Raw genomic sequence first — 19,849 nt, 5'->3', positions numbered from 1 at the left:
CCATTGAAGTCCATTGAGCGCCCGACGGCTCAAAAGCACCCTGCACCCAGTCGCCCTAGTGCCCGAGGGATTGCAACCTCTGTCCTAATCTACCCTGGGAGACCCCTGAGTCTATGCCCAGAACCTTAACTCTGCCAGTCGAGTTCTTACCCAAAAGCCGATAACTCACTTTTCTTCCATAGGGTAACATTGACTGGTTTCACTTGGAAATTCTTCTAAGTGTCGAGACTTTAAAATATTCATCTAAAATCAGTCGAATAACGAACACGAATTTACTCACCTGCTATCAGGAGAGATCCCAGTGCTAGATCTTGGTGCCCAGCACTGACCCTGCAAAGTAATTACAACCGTACTTACAGCTAACTTGATTTTCCTCCATAGGATAACATTGCGTGTTTTTTGCCAGATATTCTTCTAAGTGTCGATTTTGCAAACTTACAAATATTCGTTAAAAATCGCCTGTATAACAAAAACACATTCTTTCAACTGTTTACAGAAGATGCACCAGTGCTGGATCAAGGATCCAACACTGAGTAAGAAAAAGTAACGATGAATTTCCTCCCATAGGATAACATTTGTGGTTCTATGTGAAAACGTTTTTAAGTGTCAACTTTTAAAATACAATAATATTTCTTAAAAATCACAACTGTAACCAAAACGTTTTTACTCAACTGTTTACAGGAGATGTCCCAGGACTGACTCTAGGATCCAGTCCTGTGGTAAGAAAAGTAATCCAAAAAGTAATCAATTGCATTTAACTAGAAATTCCCATTAAGCTCAATGTATAATTATGTTTGAAATTGTGTTGCCTATTGCAACAACTGTATCTATTGCATTCAAAACTCTATTGCCTATTGAAAAGTACTTATCTAAAGCATCTCATTCTAAGAAAGTATATTTTGATACCTATTGTTGGTTCTAAAATAAAGCAACTATATATTTTGATACAAAACCCTTGGCCTAGAGTTCAGTTCTTGAGTGTGTGAGACCATTTGCTGAATGAGTGTGTACAACAAATGCTTTACACTGTCCTCTGATACTGCCTTACTGCTCGACTAAGCTACCACTTTAGAGAGTAAGGTTATATCTAACTTTAGCCTCTGCCAAACCTCTGGGGACTGTGACCTCTGTGCACACTGTACATATTTGGGAACAGTATATACAGAGCCACTTTCTTACACAGTGGTTCTGCTCAAACAGCAACAACCCCTGGTGCCAAGCCAGGAACCGCTAATCCAGCACCCTCTGCACCTGCCGAGGCCGGCCTGTGGCTGAGTGAACAAAGACCACGAGGACGTCCCCCCGGCAACTGTGACCCCGAATCCAGCACCCAAGGACCCTCCTCGACGCTCCTGACGACGCCTGCAGCCTCAACTCCATGGACCCCCCAACAGCGACCAGCAGAGGGTAAGATTTCCCAACGCGAAAAGACATGCCTGCACCCGGCGCCCCCTGTGCCCAACTCCTGGGTGCCTACCTAACCTACAGCTTCCCAACCTACCTCTCGAAGTGGTGGTCGCACCTGAAGAATCCCCGTCCCCGAGCTTGCAGCCTTTGTTCATCTTGCAGCTTTCCCATTGAAATCCACTGAGTGCCCGACGGCTCAAAAGCACCCTGCACCCAGCTGCCCGAGTGCCACTGGAAGCGCAGCATTTGTCCTATTCTACTTCCCCACTTGCCCTGTGTAAGTGACCAGGAGCTCCGCTCCCGCAGCTGCGTGGTTTGCCTGCTAGCAGCCACCAAACAAAGGCCCCCTGCCTGCCATAGGCTAACATTGCCTGGTTTTTGCCAGAAATTCTTCAAAGTGTCGATTTTTGGAACATAAAATATTCCTTAAAAATCGCCTGTGTAACAAAAGCGATTACTTTCAACTGTTTACAGGAGATGCACCAGGGCTGAATTCAGGATCCAGCCTGAGTAAGAAAAACCTATGCAAAGTAATTGATATTGCATTTACTTAAAAATTCCCATTGAGCTCAATGTTATAATTGTGTTTAACTTGTGTTGCCTATTGCAACAACTGTAACTATTGCATTTAAAATTCTATTCAATTCAATGATCTTTTATTCGGATAAAAATATCCATAAAAGCACAGTTCAAATACATCAACAGCAGTACAATTCTTGATTACGGAAAATATACAAAACAATACTTGATTCCGTATTTTAAGGGATTTGCTAATATTGACTATAGAACAGCGTACCTTGAGATTCTTAGACCTGAAAGCGATGATTTGATAGTTCGTGTCAGCTCGTTTCTGAGAGCGGCAGTCTACTCATGTATTTCTATGACCAATTTTTAATGTGTTAAGGGCACTCGAACACATAATTCCGCTCTATCGCACGCATTTACTTTTATTTTATAGTTGGAACACCAACCAAAGTGCTATGTGTAGGCTGGAACATCCTAAAAGCTCAAAAATGTTAATATACTTACATTATGCTGCTAACATCGTTAACAACTGATTGCACTTTACTTCAACATGATGATGCTGCTATATGCTTATCCAACCCTTTTAATGTGCTAATATTTCAATGCTGCTATCTGCCCGTCAATTTGAAAATCTTAATCACGATATCGTTGTTTGTATATCATGTCCCTTTTAATGTTTGTACACAACTGTAGTCTTTTTATATCAAAAGTTTCTTTTAACTATAGCTTTTTATACTGTGCTTTTAATCAAGAATTGTACTCCTGTTGATGTATTTGAACTGTGCTTTTATGGATATTTTTATCCGAATAAAGATCATTGAATGAAAAGTCTATTGCTTATTGAAAGTATTCAACTAGAGCATCTCATTCTGAGAGAGTATTTTGATCCCTACTTGTGGTTCTAAAATAAAACAACAATATATTTTTATATATAAAACAATTGGCCTAGAGTTCAGTTCTTGAGTGTGTTAGACCATTTTCTGACTGAGTGTGTACAACAAATGCTTTACACTGTCCTCTGATACTGCCTTACTGCTCGACCAAGCTACCACTTTAGAGTAAGGTTATATCTAACTTTAACTTCTGCCAAACCTCTGTGGACTCTGCACACTGTACCTTACTTTGGTGCAGTATATACAGAGCCACTTTCTTACAATGCCCATGTGCATTACCACCGAAAGGAGGAGTCCTCTTACCTCGTGACTGGAAAAGACTTCTTTGAATAAAAACTTTGCAAACATCCGGACACAACACTAGATGGCAGTCATTTGCAAAGCATGTGCATCTACAGCACACATGCCTCGAACACAGGTTTTTAGGTCTCGGCCAGGCGAAAGCAGCTCATGTGCTGCTCTGCCATGCTGAGGACTTTTGGAATTGATACGATTCCAGTGTGCACGTGGGGAGATAAACGAAACAGAAGATTTGCACGCGGGGATTGGATGCTTTACTGGCGGCGTGATACACTGTGGACTTTTTTTTCGCCGCCAGTAAAGGCAGTCCCCGCGTGCCCATCTTCTGTCCATCCCATGACGGGCTGCGCTTGTTAGCAACAGTTCCTCCCTGCAGATCTACATGGCAGGCGGCGACAGCGGAAGAACCTGTCTCTCTTCACTTCTGCTCGTGCTGCCATGCTGACAGCCCATTCATCTGAGGGATGCTCAGTCTCGGGGGAAGAATGTGCATTCTAATGCGCCATGAACCAAAATCGTAATGTTTCCATCTTTGCCAATGAAAGGCAGAAAAACAGCAGTCCTTAAATATGCAGAAATGTTAAAACTGACACGGCTTATTACTTCATCAACGACCTGTGCGGTACAAACGAGAAGAGAAAACTGATCTGAAAGTCAACAACAAAAATACACAAGAGCAGTACTTTCAGATCTACTACCGTGTCGTTTTTAGAGGGTATTTTTATTTCTCTTGCTCAAGTGTACCGTTAAACGGATACACCGCCTACCTTTGTATGATAAGCAAATAGTGTCATCCGTGTACTGAGAGCTTCTGCCCTTTTACTTACAATATACGTCGCTTTTGTAACGCTTTTAGGAATCCCTTACAGGGGCAGGAGGATAAAAGAGCAATGTGGTGGTTCTTAATCTCGCTCACACCGTCTGCCACAGGACTGCATGCCCTGACAACAGTAGTAATCTCACTAACATATTTACTAAATGAAGCATATATTTTTCTCACCCTTGTTCATAGATTCTGTGCTGCCACACGAACAGTCAATATTGAGCTGCACATTAAATATTTTGCATCAGAGCCCCCTGGCGACGGATGGCAGCCCTTGTGCTATTCCGAACTGCTGGGTAAAAGACCCTTAACTCGAAAAGCATGCAGTAAAGGACATTGTCCTAAAGTAATGGACAGCGCAGTGCTCGGGTTTGGTGCTGAGCCCCCACCCCCTTCTATTGATCAGAAACAGAAGTATGGGACCAGGTCTTCCCTCCCCTCCCCTCCCCGCCGGGTCTGCAACTCTTCCAATCCGATCCTCTTTCCTTCCATGGAGTCTCGGGGGGGAAAAGTGTGGAAGTACGAATTTCCGCCTGTGTGTTTTTTTCCCCCTTTGCTTTTTTCTGAGCATTCGGGAATCTATGCACCAACAATGATTTTTGCTGGAATCCACAATTCCTGTGTGAAAAAACTCAAATGGCCTTGTAATTCTTCAGTCTGAAATTACCACACCCCACGGAATATGTAGTTCAGGGGGCAGGATTGCTGGGGGCAGTGTTACTGCCCCTGTTCTATTGAGGGCCCGTGTTGCCTGTTCTACCACGTCACCCATGAAAGATGAAGAAACTTTAGAGACCGGCCCTCGGTCCAAGGACTTCCTTTCACGGCGCCAGTTAAAATCCCTCTTATTTCCCTTACTAGAATCCCGCTAATTCCAGAGCTCAGATTACAAGTATTTGGGAAATAACATGGGAATCTGTATGTCTGCACCGATTCCAGCTTGTTTTCCACCAGTGTAACACAGCAGTGGATATTTCCATGTGGAAAACCAAAGCTTGTGATTCCAGTGGGTCCGAGATCTCCTGTTACCGCCCCCTGGCATTTACGGGCCACTGCTGTTACCGCCCCCTGGCATTTACGGGCCACTGCTGAGGAGTGCTTACATTTTCGGGGTCCTGGACAGCAGGGACGCAGACGAATGCACTCTCCCCTTTGATGCAGCAGGGCTGTCCCTACAGCTTCAGAATCTGGGAAGAAGCCTGACTTGTTCTCTACTCCGTGTCTGTTCTGCACCAAATCAAGACACTGAAATCCAAGAAAAAGTTTATTCCGTAAGGAATATGCTACTTACCAGTATGCATCTGTTCTTGGCATGTAGAGCTGCAGAGTCACACACTGAGGATAAGATCGCCATCTGGTGTTGGGCTCGGATGATTGCAGGTTGTTGTTGTCTTCGGAAGAAGCCTTTGGTCACGAGGTTGGTGACTCCTCCCCTGGACAACAGTGCGCATGGGCATCCACTCCATCGGCAGATTGTTTTTCGCCATGATGGGAAAAGATGGAGTATATAGAAAAGAAAGAAAGGATGTCCATGTGTAATGTCTAAGTAAGACGGATGCTGGAACAGATACAGGTCCCGGGGAGGCGGGCGGGCGTGTGTGACTCTGCAGCTCTACATGCCAAGAACAGATGCATACTGGTAAGTAGCATATTCCGTTCGAGGCATATGAGCTGCAGATCACACACTGAGGATAGATTATACAGCAGTGCTCCCCTTAGCGGTGGTCGCCTGTATCCGTTGCAGCAGCTTGAAATAAAGTTTTTAGGACAGCCTGGCCCACGGAGGCCTGTTGTTTGGCCTGCACGTCAACACAATAGTGTTTAGTGAAGGTATGCGTGGTAGACCATGTGGCTGCCTTGCAAATGTCTTCTAAGGGAATATTGCCTAAGAAGGCCATAGAAGCCCCTATTTTACGCGTGGAGTGCGCCCTAGGGGGAACTGTAAGTGTACGTTTAGCCTTGAGGTAGCATATTTGGATGCATTTAACTATCCACCGGGCTATTCCTGATTTGGAGATCGGGTTGCCTTTGTGTGGTGGCGCGAAAGTAACAAAGAGTTGTTTTGTCTTTCGAAAAGGTTTTGTCCTGTCGATGTAATAAAGCAAGGCTCTTTTAACATCTAAGGTATGTAGGGCCCTTTCAGCTACCGAGTCTGGATTTGGGAAGAAGACCGGTAGTTCTACTGATTGGTTAAGGTGGAAAGGGGAAATCACTTTTAGAAGAAATTTAGGGTTTGTCCTAAGAACCACTTTGTTACGGTGTAGTTGTAAGAAAGGTTCCTCGAGTGTAAGGGCTTGTATTTCACTTACTCTGCGGAGGGAAGTGATTGCGATAAGGAAGGCTACCTTCCATGTTAGGAATTGCAATTCACATTTGTGCATAGGTTCAAATGGGGGACCCATGAGTCTTGTTAGAACCACATTGAGATTCCACACTGGTGCAGGTGGCAATCTTGGGGGAAGAATTCTTTTGAGACCTTCCATAAACGCTTTGATGGCTGGTACCTTAAAAAGGGACAGGTGTTGCCTATTTTGCAAGTAGGCTGCCAAGGCTGCTAGGTGTAAACGTATAGAGGAATACGCTAGATTGCATCTTTGCAAGTGTAGTAGATAGCAAATGATGTTTTGGATGGAAGCATCCAATGGATGTATGTCATTATTAGCGCAGTAGATGGCAAATCGTTTCCATTTAGCGGCATAACACGCTCTAGTAGTAGGGCGTCTGGCTTCTTTTATGATATTCATACAGTCTGGAGGGAGATTGAGGTAATCGAACTCTAGGATCTCAGGAGCCAGATCGCTAGGTTCAGTGTTTGAGGATCTGGGTGTCTGATTTCTCCATGGTTCTGGGTTAATAGATCCGGGGAGAGGCGTAGCTTTTGATGTGGAACTAAAGATAGTTCCAGAAGTGTGGTGAACCACGGTTGACGTGCCCAAGTGGGAGCCACTAATATTAGTGTTAGTGACTGTTGTTTCAGTTTGCGTACCACAAATGGAACTAGTGGGAGAGGCGGAAAGGCGTACGCAAATCTGCCTGACCAGTTCATCCATAGGGCATTGCCCTTCGACTGTGGGTGTGGAAACCTGGCGGCGAAGGTTGGGCATTTTGTGTTTTCGGGAGTGGCGAACAGGTCTATGTCTGGTTGTCCCCACTTTTGGAAGAAGGGGAGTAGAACCTTGGGGTGTAGTTCCCATTCGTGGATCTGTTGTGTGTGGCGACTTAGGAGGTCGGCCACTTGATTGTGGATCCCTGGGAGATGTTCTGCTAACAGGTAGATGTTCTGGGGAATTGCCCATCTCCAGATTTGCTGTGCCAGTTGGGACAGTTGGAGAGAGTGTGTCCCTCCCTGTTTCTGTATATAATACATTGTCGTCATGTTGTCTGTGCGTATGAGGACAGTTTTGTTCTTTAGGTGAATTTGAAAGGATTTTAGTGCTAGGAACACTGCTAAGAGTTCCAGGTGGTTGATGTGGAGCAGTTTTTGTTGGCTGGTCCATCTGCCCTGAGTGGTATGGTGAAGGAGGTGGGCTCCCCACCCCGTGAGAGATGCGTCTGTAGTTAGCACAACTTGTGGAAGAGGCTCTAAGAACGGTCTCCCTTTGGACAGGTTGATGGTGTTCCACCATTTCAGTGATCGAAGTGAGCAACTGTCCACCAACACCAGATCGGTAAGTTGTCCGTGAGCTTGGTTCCACTGTTGTGCTAAGCATTCCTGTAAGGGACGCATTTGAAGTCGTGCGTGTGGGACTATGGAGATGCATGACGCCATCATGCCTAGGAGCTGCATGAACACTCTTGCTGGAAGAGATGGATGAGTTTGAAATTGAGAGATGAGATTTTGTATACTGGCTATCCTGGCTGTGCTGGGATAGGCAATGGCTTTGGATGTATCTATGGTTGCTCCTAGATACTGATGTAAGTGGGAAGGTTGTAGGTGGGATTTGGGGTAGTTGATAGTGAATCCCAAATCGTGGAGAGTTTGAATCGTGCGATGAGTGTGGAGAACGCATTTTTGGTATGTATTGGCTTTTATGAGCCAATCGTCCAGATAGGGGAAGACATGGATCTGTTGTCTTCTGAGATGCGCTGCCACGACTGCTAGGCACTTGGTGAACACTCTGGGTGCTGTTGTTACTCCGAATGGGAGAACTGTAAATTGATAGTGTTGCCCATCTACCACAAATCGTAGATATTTTCTGTGAGCGGGATGCATAGGGATGTGAAAGTATGCGTCCTTGAGGTCCAATGTGGCGAGGAAGTCTCCCTGTTGTAAAAGTGGGAGGACTTGTTGGAGAGTGGTCATGTGAAAATGATCCGAATGTATATACTGGTTTAGTAGTCTGAGATCCAGTATGGGCCTTAGTGTTTTGTCTTTTTTGGGAATGAGGAAGTATAGAGAATATACCCCTTTTCCCTGATGTTGAAGGGGGACTGGTTCTATCGCATGTTTTTGTAACAGGGATTGAACTTCTTGTTTGAGGAGAGAGAGATGATGCGAGGACATTGGACGTTGTTTGGGCGGTATGTTTGGGGGGGATTGTATGAGTTCGAGGCAGTAGCCAGACTGGATAATTTGTCTTACCCACCTGTCTGTGGTGATGGAAGTCCAGACAGGCAGGAATTGTTGGAGTCGCCCCCCGACCGGAGTGGAATGGTCTGGGGGGAGTGGTGGCAAGTCACTGTTTGGTGGCTGGTGAGGTGCGGGTGTTGTTGTTGTTGCCCCGCCCTCGACCTTTGTTATTGTTTCCCCTATAACCTCCCCGGAAATAACCTCTGTTAGGGGATGTTTGTCCAGAATTTTTAAAGGTGGACGTGGTCTCAGTTGATGTGTTTTTGGAGCCTCCTCTATAAAAGGAGCGACGAAAGGAACCCCGGTTTTGATGAGACTGCAGTGCTCCCATAGACTTGGCAGTTTCATTATCCTTTTTCATTTTTTCTAATGCAGTATCCACTGCAGGGCCAAATAGCTGCTCTTGGTTGAAAGGTTGAGCTAGAATTGCGGTTTGAACCTCCGGTTTAAAACCGGAAATACGGAGCCAGGCAGGTCGTCTGAGTAAGACGCTAGTATTGACCGCTCTAGAAGCAGTGTCTGCTGCATCTAAGGCGCATTTAATGGAGGCATTAGATATTAATTTGCCTTCTTGGATGAGGTCAGAGGCCTGGGACTTAAAAGGTTCAGGCAGATGTTGCATAAGGTCCTCAAGTTGGTCATAATGCGCTCTATCATACCTGGCTAACAGGGCCTGGGTATTCGCAATACGCCAATGGTTACCCGCCTGCGCGGCGACCCGTTTGCCCGAGGCTTCTAAAAGCTTAGACTCTTTGTCTGGGGGAGGCGTTTCTCCAGTTGTCTGTGAGTTAGCGCGCTTCCTGGCATTTGATACGACTAGGGAGTCTAAAGGGAGCTGGGCCTTAATGTATGCAGGGTCTTGCGGGGCTGGTCGGTACTTTTTTTCGATGCGTGGGTTGAGAACCCTAGCTCGAACAGGGTCCTTAAAGACTTCAGTAGCATGCTTTATAACCCCTTTGATCATGGGCAGTATGTGAACAGTCTTTTGTGACTGCTCAAAGGTATCAAGGAGAAAGTCCTCTTCAAGGGCGTCTGTGTGCATTGTAACGCCGTGGAATGTTGCTGCCCTATTTATAAGTTGGCCGAACCCTAGGTGGTCATCAGGAGGGGAGGGCTTGGAGGGGTAGGTAGTGGGGTCAGGCATGTCAGGTATAGGATAAGACCAGTCATCCATGGGTGCTGGGTCTGGGAACGTAAAAGGGTCGTTTGGATCAACAGGATCATTAAATAAATCAGGGTCCGCCCCTCCCCCTAAGTCATCATTATCATCCTGTGGAGGAGGTGAATGATAGGGAGATGGTAAAGGTAAAGGTAAAGGAGAATCAGGAGGAGGAGGGGGGGACGGGTTAGGAGGTAAAACAGGAGAGGAAGGACGAAGTGGTGAAGTAGCACAGTCCTTTTTCCGTATGGGAGCTGGGGGAGGTGTAGTGTCCAGCTTCCGCTTTTTATATGGGATGGCAGTCACATGTCCCGTGTTAGGATTGATGTAGATCCGCTTCTGAGTAGGATCTGGTTGAAAAAGTTCATCTGGCTCCGAAGGTGGTGTCTGTGACGTCCGCTTCGGGTCTTTATGAGCTTTTTTCGGCGGGGACGCAGTTTTTGGCGTCGACGATTTTTTCGGGTCCGATGGATTTTTCGGAGCCGACTGAGTTTTCGGTGCCGACTGAGTTTTCGGTGCCGACTGAGTTTTCGGTGCCGACTGAGTTTTCGGTGCCGACTGAGTTTTCGGTGCCGACTGAGTTTTCGGTGCCGACTGAGTTTTCGGTGCCGACTGAGTTTTCGGTGCCGACTGAGTTTTCGGTGCCGACTGAGTTTTCGGTGCCGACTGAGTTTTCGGTGCCGACTGAGTTTTCGGTGCCGACTGAGTTTTCGGTGCCGACTGAGTTTTCGGTGCCGACTGAGTTTTCGGTGCCAACTGAGGTTTCGGTGCCGACTGAGGTTTCGGTGCCGACTGAGGTTTCGGTGCCGATGGACTTTCAGGCATCGATGTTGAAGAACGTCTCGGTGCCGGTGGAGACTTCGGTGCCGAGGAACGTTTCTGTGCCGAAGGAGATTTCGGTCTTGGAGCCTGTTTCGGTGCCGACAGTGGGTGTTTGGGTGCCGAGGGTGTTAAAGGCACAATCAGGTGAGGTTTGCTCGAGCCCGAGCCACCCACAGGCTTAGATGTCTTCGGAGCCGGGCCCGAGGGCGGGGCTTCTGAAGAGGATTTCCGGTCGCGACTGGGCCCAGCTGGCGGAGTCTTGACCAATGCTTTTTTGGATGGGGCAGGGGCAGGGGGGGTGGTACTCACACGCTGCCCTGGAGTGATGAGGTCATCGGAATCGTCGGCCTCGGACACGATCTCGAGATCTTCGGTGTCGTCTTCGGGAACATCTTGAGCAAAGATGTCCTCCGGTTCTGGAGCTGGTTTGGCCATAATATGGCGTCGAGCTCTTCGGTCCCGGAGGGTCTTCTTCGAACGGAAAGCGGAACAAGCTGGACAGGTGGACTCGTTGTGTTCCGGCGACAGGCAGAGGTTGCAAACTTCGTGGTGGTCACTGTGGGGGAACTTCGCTCCACACTGGGGGCATTTTTTGAAGGGTGTCCTGTCCATCAGCCGCTTCCGGAACCGGTCCGAGTTGATGTCGACGTCGATGGAATGAAGATTAAAGAGTTAAATCGATTGCTGGAAGTTTTCTGCTGGAGCGGAAAAAAGTTCATCCGAACCCAATGGCGGAAAAAAACAATCTGCCGATGGAGTGGATGCCCATGCGCACTGTTGTCCAGGGGAGGAGTCACCAACCTCGTGACCAAAGGCTTCTTCCGAAGACAACAACAACCTGCAATCATCCGAGCCCAACACCAGATGGCGATCTTATCCTCAGTGTGTGATCTGCAGCTCATATGCCTCGAACATCTTTTTACTGAAATATGTCCGACTATTACAATTTCAGACTTCCTGCCTCATGCCTCCTCTTCTAAGTATCCTCCTGATCAGAGCTCCCAAAAGTCTCACAGGGAGCCTGTTGGTGCTACACAGGGCGTCATTCTCACACTCAGTTAAGCAAAGGTTTGATAACAAGGGAAGGGATGCCGGGTCTAGAGTGGTGCAGTCGGTGAAATATGGCCTAAACATTACTCCCACAGTGCCAGGGAGACTGCAAGGGGATTAGCAATCCTGTTAACGCATGTGAGGAAGATCCTACAGCAGTCGGGAATACACACTGCCCTCAAGGACCAAGGGACACCTGAAGATAAAGCCACTCGCTCAAGACTCGCCTCTCACCTCCACATACTTAAACTGATGGTGGGAAGTCGTGGGACCAACCAACTTCCCTGGCCGCTGTGGAGACCTCATTGGTGAAAAGTCGTTCCAGAAGTTGGCAGTCATAGGGAGCGAAGGCACATGAGTGAGGAGTCTGAGGGCACAGGCTCACCAGTGAGGTTCAGCCAAAAAAAGCATGTTCTATCTCAGACACTGTCTGGATAGACTGGGCGCACGTCCACACCTACATGATTGAAACTGAGGGACACAAAACTTAGTAGCCTCTAGGAGCACCCTCCAGCTTTGGGCTACCCATCATCAGGATGAAAATTACACCAAACAGGCATTTGAAACTACACGTCGCACTATATACAACAGCTTGAAGTTCATCTGCTGTTTGGCGTACAAATAGGTGAACCATTTCTCATTATAAGTTTCACAATCCTTTTCGACCTTCACCATACTTATTGCCAGTGATGGACTGGAAACTTCGTACAGCCCTGGAAAATGTCCAAGGCCAATGGAATTACATGGCAGGAGGGGACCAAATTATGGTCACGGTTTAAATTATGTGGTAAAGGAAAAGCAAATGATGGGGCATAATTTGGTATATTTTGTCATACCTCATTATTTTTTCAGTTTTAAATATATTAAGACTACCTGGGCAAATGTTTCACCTCCTTAGTAACAGCCATAGACTAAAATTAAATGATAAGCAACAGAAATATGCCAGTTAACCTTTGTGAAGAGCGTTCTACTGGCAGCAACATGTGTTGCCGAGTTTTTAGTAACTGTTGATCCGTTTGAGCTAGAAACAAATTTCCTATTGTTAAAATCTGTAGATTATGCAGTAGATGGTGGATTATTTAGGCAATGCGACAAATCCTTAATTGCGCGAAAACGCTGCAACTGCAAAAAATTGCATACTTCCATTGGCCATACCTCTGGGCTACATGGCTAGCTGGACCAGCGGTGGTCCTTGCCTCAGAATCTGCACAGGGAGCTGAATGTATGGCTATGCAGTATTTACTGAAAGACACGCATTTGATTTCTCCAAATATTGTTTTGAATGTTGTCTCATGCTCAAAGATGACAACACCCACATGTTTATGCCAAATAAGTACTTTCAATTACTTTTAAGTTACCCGCCTTCTCCTTTCAACCCTGCTCAAGCATGTTTATAGTCTTTGTTTCTGTTGGAAACACTGTTTAAAGAAGTGATTCCGCATCGATACATAGGTAAGACAGCTTTTGATGGTAAAGCACTCGCTACAGAGGAACGTGTATAGCTTACTTCAAAGATTTGCAGCCCAGTGGAGTGAACTGAGCCTGTCTGTGTCTAGACATCAAAGTCTAAAGCAGCACCCTTATGAACAAAACATTTTTCCTTCCCAAGTATCCCTGTTTGCATGCAAAAAGTCAAATTTTGCAAGTTCACAGAATAAACCACTGACATTTTTTTTAGAAACTGATATTTTACCCCCTTGTGCAAAAAGGTCTGTCTTTTTGGTCAGTTGTTTTTGCATGAGTAAGTCTGTATTAGAGGATAGACCTGAGTGCTGCTAAGGGGCATTGTGGAGGGGGGGGGGGGGGGGGGGTTGTATTGGTTAAAGTTGTGTAAATTCCTACAAAAAGTCATATTAACTTTGTAGGTATCAACAAGTTTTCTGTAGCGTTCCCCACCCTGGAAGCACATGGAGCACACTCCCTGAAAAAAAGGCCAGAAGTAAGAGTGCGTAGAATGGGGAAAGGTTTAAACCAGTGCTCAACTTGAGCCGGTGGGTTTAAGCTGGCGCTCTTTGTTTGGGACCAGGACTTATTTTTAATCATCAGACTTTCACACAGAACAAGACAGAAAGGCAGCAAAGGGGAAAGTAGGAGGACGAAACAAAGAAAAAACAGTGACAAAATGAGAAAGAGAGGATGAAAAAGAACCTGGAAGAGATTAACGGGCAGGAGAGTATGTTGGTGGATGAAAGAGGCAAGAGGTGAAATAAAAACGACACAGTCTTAGTATTATGCATCTTGCCTTTCTATAGGGTCGGTCAAAGGGCTCTTGTTCTTTTACAAATTATGAATGCATGTATGTAAATGTTATTGTTGTGGAAAGGATATCTGTAGAAGGAGCAGTATTTTGGGGGAAAACAGGTTTTTAGAAAAAAGTGCAACTAACGCAAATTCTCCCGTCCCCTCACCTGCCTGATCAATGGTTCTGAAAAAAAGACCAATCAAACTTTAGAGATCAGTCAACAATGGCGGCTCCTCCTCTATGGCGGAGGAGCGTCGACTCACCTCCCAGCTGCCCAAAAAATGACAAATATAACAATAATAACCCCTTTTTTATTATCATTTTATTTTTCCTCTCAGAGCCGAGTCTTGGAGGCGGGGCGAGGGGATGACATGCTGGTGCGCATGACGGTTTGGTCGGCCGTCTCAGGATGGCAAGACCGTCATGCGCACTGAAGCTCTCTCCGACCCGAGCAGCCTTGCCGGGTTGGAGATTGCAGGCAAAGTCTACCAGTCTAACTGGGAGCGCTAATCATCTGCGCTCAGGCCTATCCTGATCAGGATTGGCCACAGTGCACTCTGGACCCTTTGCCTGCAGAAGAGTGGGGCGCGATACAGTAGGTAAGTCGTTTTTTAAATTTCTTTTGTCTCGTCTGTCTCCCCCATCCCTCTATCAACACACCGACTGCTACTGTCAGTCAGGCCAGAGCAGTAGCCATATGAGTGCAGCTTGTCCAGCAGTAAAGTGTGACCAGTTATCATGAGCAAAGTATCCCTTTCCGTGCCACAATATTACTAAAATACCAAACAAAAACAGTATAAATTACGGTTTTGGGTGGGAGCATTCAAAAAAAGCACATACCTCATTTTGTTGTGCATTCTGTATCACTGAGAAGTGACTCCATGTCATGTGAAACCATTAGGCAGTCCTGGCTTTTCAGCTGGAAGCATGGTGTTTGTAGTTTTGTTTTTAAAACATTATGGCCTCAAAATTCGCAAAATGTAAAGTGATGTTGGCTAAAAAGACTGAACTGACTAAAGGTGGTACATGTACAATAGTGTCACATGACTGTTTATAACTTTACAAAGTGGTCTAGTTAATTTCTCAAACTGTTTAACATGCAAAGCCAAGGTATTGAAAATGCAATAGGTCTCGCCTTTAAGTTAAAGCCATTTGGTTTGCTAATGGTATTGTATAGCACAGCAAATGGCTTTAACTTAATGAAAAGCGAGACCTATTGCATTTTTAATGCTGGTTTCTATTGGAGGGAACACTTGCTCGAGACTTTCCAAGATTTCTCTGATTTTGGGTATCTTGAAAAAAAAAATCTGGTATGAGGTTTTTGTACAAGTTGTATTTTAAGCAAGATGAATCTTTATGGATGAAAAATGGAATCTGGACTTAGCCAGATGTATGAAATAGGGAATTATGATATTCTCTTGACATGAGATTGGACCAGCGAGGGTACTGAACCTTATGTGGACAGTACCTGGTATACTTTGGTATGTATCGGTGATTGAAGAAGTGTTTCCTTTCTTCCAGGCCTACAGCCTTGAGGGTCTCTGCTTCATTTTTCATTTGTGTCATTTCTGCATCTGTGCTGACCAAACAATTTCATACTGGACAAAAAAAAAGCTTTTTTTGTTGTGCATCTGGTTTTAGAACTGTTAATCTTAACCAGGATGACCGCTGCAGCAAGATCTAATGATAACCTGTAGCTGATAATTCTACCCATCCGTAGTTGCACATATAACCTGGATTACAACCAGAGATCCTTCTTTAACCATTTCTTAAATATCTAGTTTTCAGTGCTTTGGTAGGTCTTCATGAAAGACCTTATTCCTTCTCAGATCTTCCTGTGATATGGACCAAGTAGTGCTGGAGCACTTGCATTCTTTAAGGTTGATATGTTGCACACTTTCTGCCCATTATATACATTATTTTGTTCTCTTTCGGGTAGAGTTTTCTGACAAGTTAATATCACTGTCTGTTTTGGGTCGGATTTCTAAAATTCTAGACCTGTTGTGGGGGCTTATATTTCTTTTGAAGTTTTGCAGTGATTGTTTTAATAGTAGCCAGTTTTAAAACTTATCTTCAGCAATCACTAGAAATCCTGATACCAAAGGAAGCAAATGTCTTGGAGGAGCTCTTGGCTGAAGGGTCTCACATATTACAGAGACTGATGCTTGGGGTGCTTCCAATGGTGTGTTTATCTTATTTCACCTCTTGCTAGAACATTGTAGAGCATTATGCAATCCACTGGTGAGATTCTCATAGGGGAGGAGGCAGGAGAAGTCAGGGTAGAAGACGAATAAGATCTGTCACTAGATGTTTAATATGACCTAAATCTTGATGGTGATATTCTTCTATTTTTTTTGTAGTTCGACAGCTCCCAGGTGGTGAAATAGGCATTTCCTGAGGAGTTGGTGATGCAGGAGTCAGAGGAGGTACAGGTCTTCTAACTGAAGGTGAACAGATGCTCATCTTGACAGCATTCTTGGTTTTGAAATCAGCAGTGGCAACTCTGGCAATGGTGTGAATCAAGATTGCGGATGAGGAGGAGGAAAGTTGAGAGGAACCAAAGGAGTTTCTAGTGGGTCCTCAAATTAATTTAAACAATGTGGGACACACACTTGTCATTGTGTGTTCTCTTTCAGATTGTCTCAATCTCTTTTTATGAGTGGGTGTGAACGGAGATGAGGAGAATTTTGTTTTTGATCTGGGGGATACTATTGGAAGAGTTCAGTCTTGGTAAATGGGTCACAGATGTTGAAGGGAATGAAAAATGTACAGTGTAGGAGAAGCAGAGAAAGTCATAGAATATATCTAGGTCGAATGAGATGGCCTTGATGTCGACAGGTGCTTTTTTGCAGTTGATGACTAGATTGGAGGTAGCGATATGGGCCTCTACAACGTAGAAGGATTATTTGTCAATACAAGGTAAGTCAACTCTAAGTACCTTATCATCAATGGGGTAACTGGCCAGCAACGGGGTCTCATTGGCAACCTTTCCCTCTATGGCGAACATGTTAGCACTTTGGATGTCTAGATCGTTGATGGAAAACAGAAGTGATGCCTGAGATGGTGTTTCTGGTCATCTTTTTTCCCCTCTTCTACTCAAATCCTCCTCTTGGGAAGTCTTTTTGAGGTGTGGATATCCTGGGGTGCTGGAAGGATGATTTCTCAGCTTGTTTCCTTGTCTCAGCAATCATATTTGTAAGATTTCCTGACCCTGATACCTTCTCTATCTTGAAAGGCCTTTTTGAAATTTGTTTTGGCAGAACTCATTCTTTAGTTGAATGGGAGACGGTAAGCACACCAAACAGCCTGTTGAGTCTGAGGCTGCATTTTCTTCTGCCACACAAGAGGCTCTTGATGAAATGTGAATGCACTGTGACAGAAAAATAAAGGACAGGTTCACTCGATAAATGTTATCTGAAGATGTCTATTAAAACGGAAAAAATGTGTTCACTCAAAGGTATTCGTCTGAAAAACAGATGTGAAAATGTTTAGGTGTTCCAAGATCCCTATCTTGGATGCCCAAAAAAAAAACAACGAAAAAACCCCCCAAAAAACTGGCCGAGGAAGTAAACTGCCCGTGAGATAGGTGCATCATAGGTAGTAGAAGCTCCTGTAAAGCACTGCAGCCTTTCTTTAGAGATTCACAGTGCAAGCCTATCAAGTTGCACTTTTTCTTCAATGACAGACCAGTATTCATATTTCAAATGCTGTAATGTAGCTTTAAATCATTGGATAGGCTTCTGAAAAGTGAGGCACCTCATATGGACACAGTACATAATTATATAGACAAATATTGAATTTGAAGTGTCCTGGGGTCCACACGTGCAGCAGGGAATTATTCTAACGCGTATGCTTAGCAATGACGATCCTATGATGTAGAAAACCAGAAATTTGGTACATCTATCCTTGGATAGGTTCATGTGATGGTTATGCATTTCAATTTATACAATTTGTACCATCTAATGCAATTAATATACATATGGTAAAAAAGTGGTCTGGGATCCCAAACACGGGCGGCACAATTCTAATGTTAACGACCATCAATAAAGATCATACAATGCAGATGTCTTTATCAGCCTCTTGTTGAAGTGTCAGGACCAATCAAGGGGTAGGGCCTCCCTTAATTGAGAACATATACGCTACATTTTGCTAGTAGGGTTCGACTAAAAATCGTGATGCAGCCTTGGGTCTCTGTAATATTAAAGGCATCATACCTTATATTAAGGGGATTACAAGCAAAATTGCTAAAGAACAAGCACAAGTTCGAGACATATAACACCTCTGTCTGAAATGGGGTATGTACATCTCACAAGGTTAAGTGTCTTACAGCCACTGAGTATACCTGTTCCTGACAGAATTTCAACTGATGGCAGACTTACTGATAACCGATGGGAAAGATCTTGTCCTCACAATCAGAAAGATCACTTAGGATGCCCAAACAGTCAATGGTCATGGAACCTAACACAAATACACAAGGGAATCATAAAATGTTAGTCGTACAACGCAACAGTCATGAGACAAACACAGCTTGCTTTTCTGTCCAGTTTGAGCAAGGCCTTCACTTACCAATCATCATGTGAATGTTCTCTGGCTCCAGACCATTAAGAAACTTCCTACGCAAACTGAGGCCCTCAAAGTCAACAAACACTCTGCGCTGCACCTCAAACCCATTGCCTGTCACAATCTGCACAAGAAAAAGGACAAGGAGAAAAATAACTATAAGAAAGAAGATTTATGTCTATTTTACCACCATCTGATCCAACTGCGAGCATGGCAACTAAGGCCTCATCATCTTAGGATTCTATCTGCATGTAACCATACCTTTCCTGATTGGTGCTCCAAGACCAAGCAAACTCTTGATTAAGGCACCTATGTCTAAGAGCATCCCTCCCCTGCTCCTCTGTATCTATTTGACAATTAACTATGCATTATCTCCACTATCACAGCATGCCTGAAAAGAATCACGGAGGGATATAAAAAAAATGTATTTACAAGTAACTACTGTTGTCCAGTGCTGGTACCCTTGACAGTTTCATCTGCCTTGAATCATTTCACTACTTTGAGCTGGGAGTCCTGTGGTTACATAAAAACAGTATAGAAAACATTACTTGCCTTTGTAACTGTATTTCTTGTGCATAATCTTCCTGCTCATTTCTCACCTTATTAAAATGCTCTAGGCACCATTAAGATTTCTATCGTACATCATGTGAAAGGAGCCCTCATAAGCTCTGCTTCGATTTCTTCAGTAAGTCTGTTTAAGTTTTTTCTTCAAGATTTTTGCCTATCCCATCCTAGGGGAAGCCTTCCGATCCAAGTTTCTTTTCTCTTGAGTGCAGAAAAGCCTCAACTTTCTAAAAAGGGACTTTTCAGGCTGACAATCCTTATAAGGATTAAAGTTAATACCTACATCCAATTTACAAGGCAAAGAACTGCAAAATGTGCTGATGGTTTTCTGGTAACGCCCTCAAAAACAGAGGGTCGACTGCAAAAATTCAAGGCTAAAATGGTCCCCATGTCATGTTAATGAGTTTGACAGATTATCTCAGGTGCTTAGAAAAGTTCTCAAGCGGAAGCACTCTGAGCATGTATCGGATACCAGACCCACCCCGGATTAAATGCTCTCAACATCCCGAGAACCAACTCGGAACTTCCGGAAAAAGGTGGACAAGAAAACTGCTATGGATCGCAGTCCACTTCCTGAGGTGGCATGTGTGACCAACAGGTTTCCTTCTAAACGTACCAATGGGTGACCCACACTAAACTTTCATTGGCAGCTAAAGAGGCTTCTTCGCCATCGATTAGGACACTTTTGACAACACCTACTACAGTGACTTCAACGATAATGGTGCCTTTGACAAACCTGGTTCCAATGACTGCACTGTTGAAGCCCCAACCTGCTAGGACTTCAAAGATTATGCTTATTTGTAACCCAGGCATTCCAACAGTCTGGCTGCAATAATACACCTCTGAGTAAGGTTCCACTCAAGTCCACCTGCTGGAGGCTGAGGACTGGAAGACCAATGTCCTTTTGGCCCTGCCTAAAGTGTGACACAACTCG

At 44.8% G+C, this 19,849-nt stretch overlaps 1 protein-coding gene across 1 annotated transcript in view; it reads right to left on the bottom strand.

Annotated features, from left to right (window-relative positions):
• Positions 1 to 19,849, bottom strand: part of KMT2A (lysine methyltransferase 2A) — a 1,466,550-nt gene that overhangs the window by 301,411 nt on the left and 1,145,290 nt on the right. The window contains exons 23-24 of the mRNA XM_085645838.1: positions 18,358 to 18,475; positions 18,171 to 18,249 (exon numbers count right to left, since the gene is read on the bottom strand). Of these exons, the coding sequence (XP_085501964.1) occupies positions 18,171 to 18,249; positions 18,358 to 18,475 (197 nt within the window). The remainder of the gene's footprint in view (positions 1 to 18,170; positions 18,250 to 18,357; positions 18,476 to 19,849) is intronic.

Source organism: Triturus cristatus, chromosome 3_1 (genome assembly GCF_964204655.1).
Source record: "Triturus cristatus chromosome 3_1, aTriCri1.1, whole genome shotgun sequence".
NCBI lineage: Eukaryota > Metazoa > Chordata > Amphibia > Caudata > Salamandridae > Triturus > Triturus cristatus.
The sequence above is the reverse complement of the archived record's forward strand: the minus strand, read 5'-3'. Positions and strand labels throughout refer to the sequence as shown.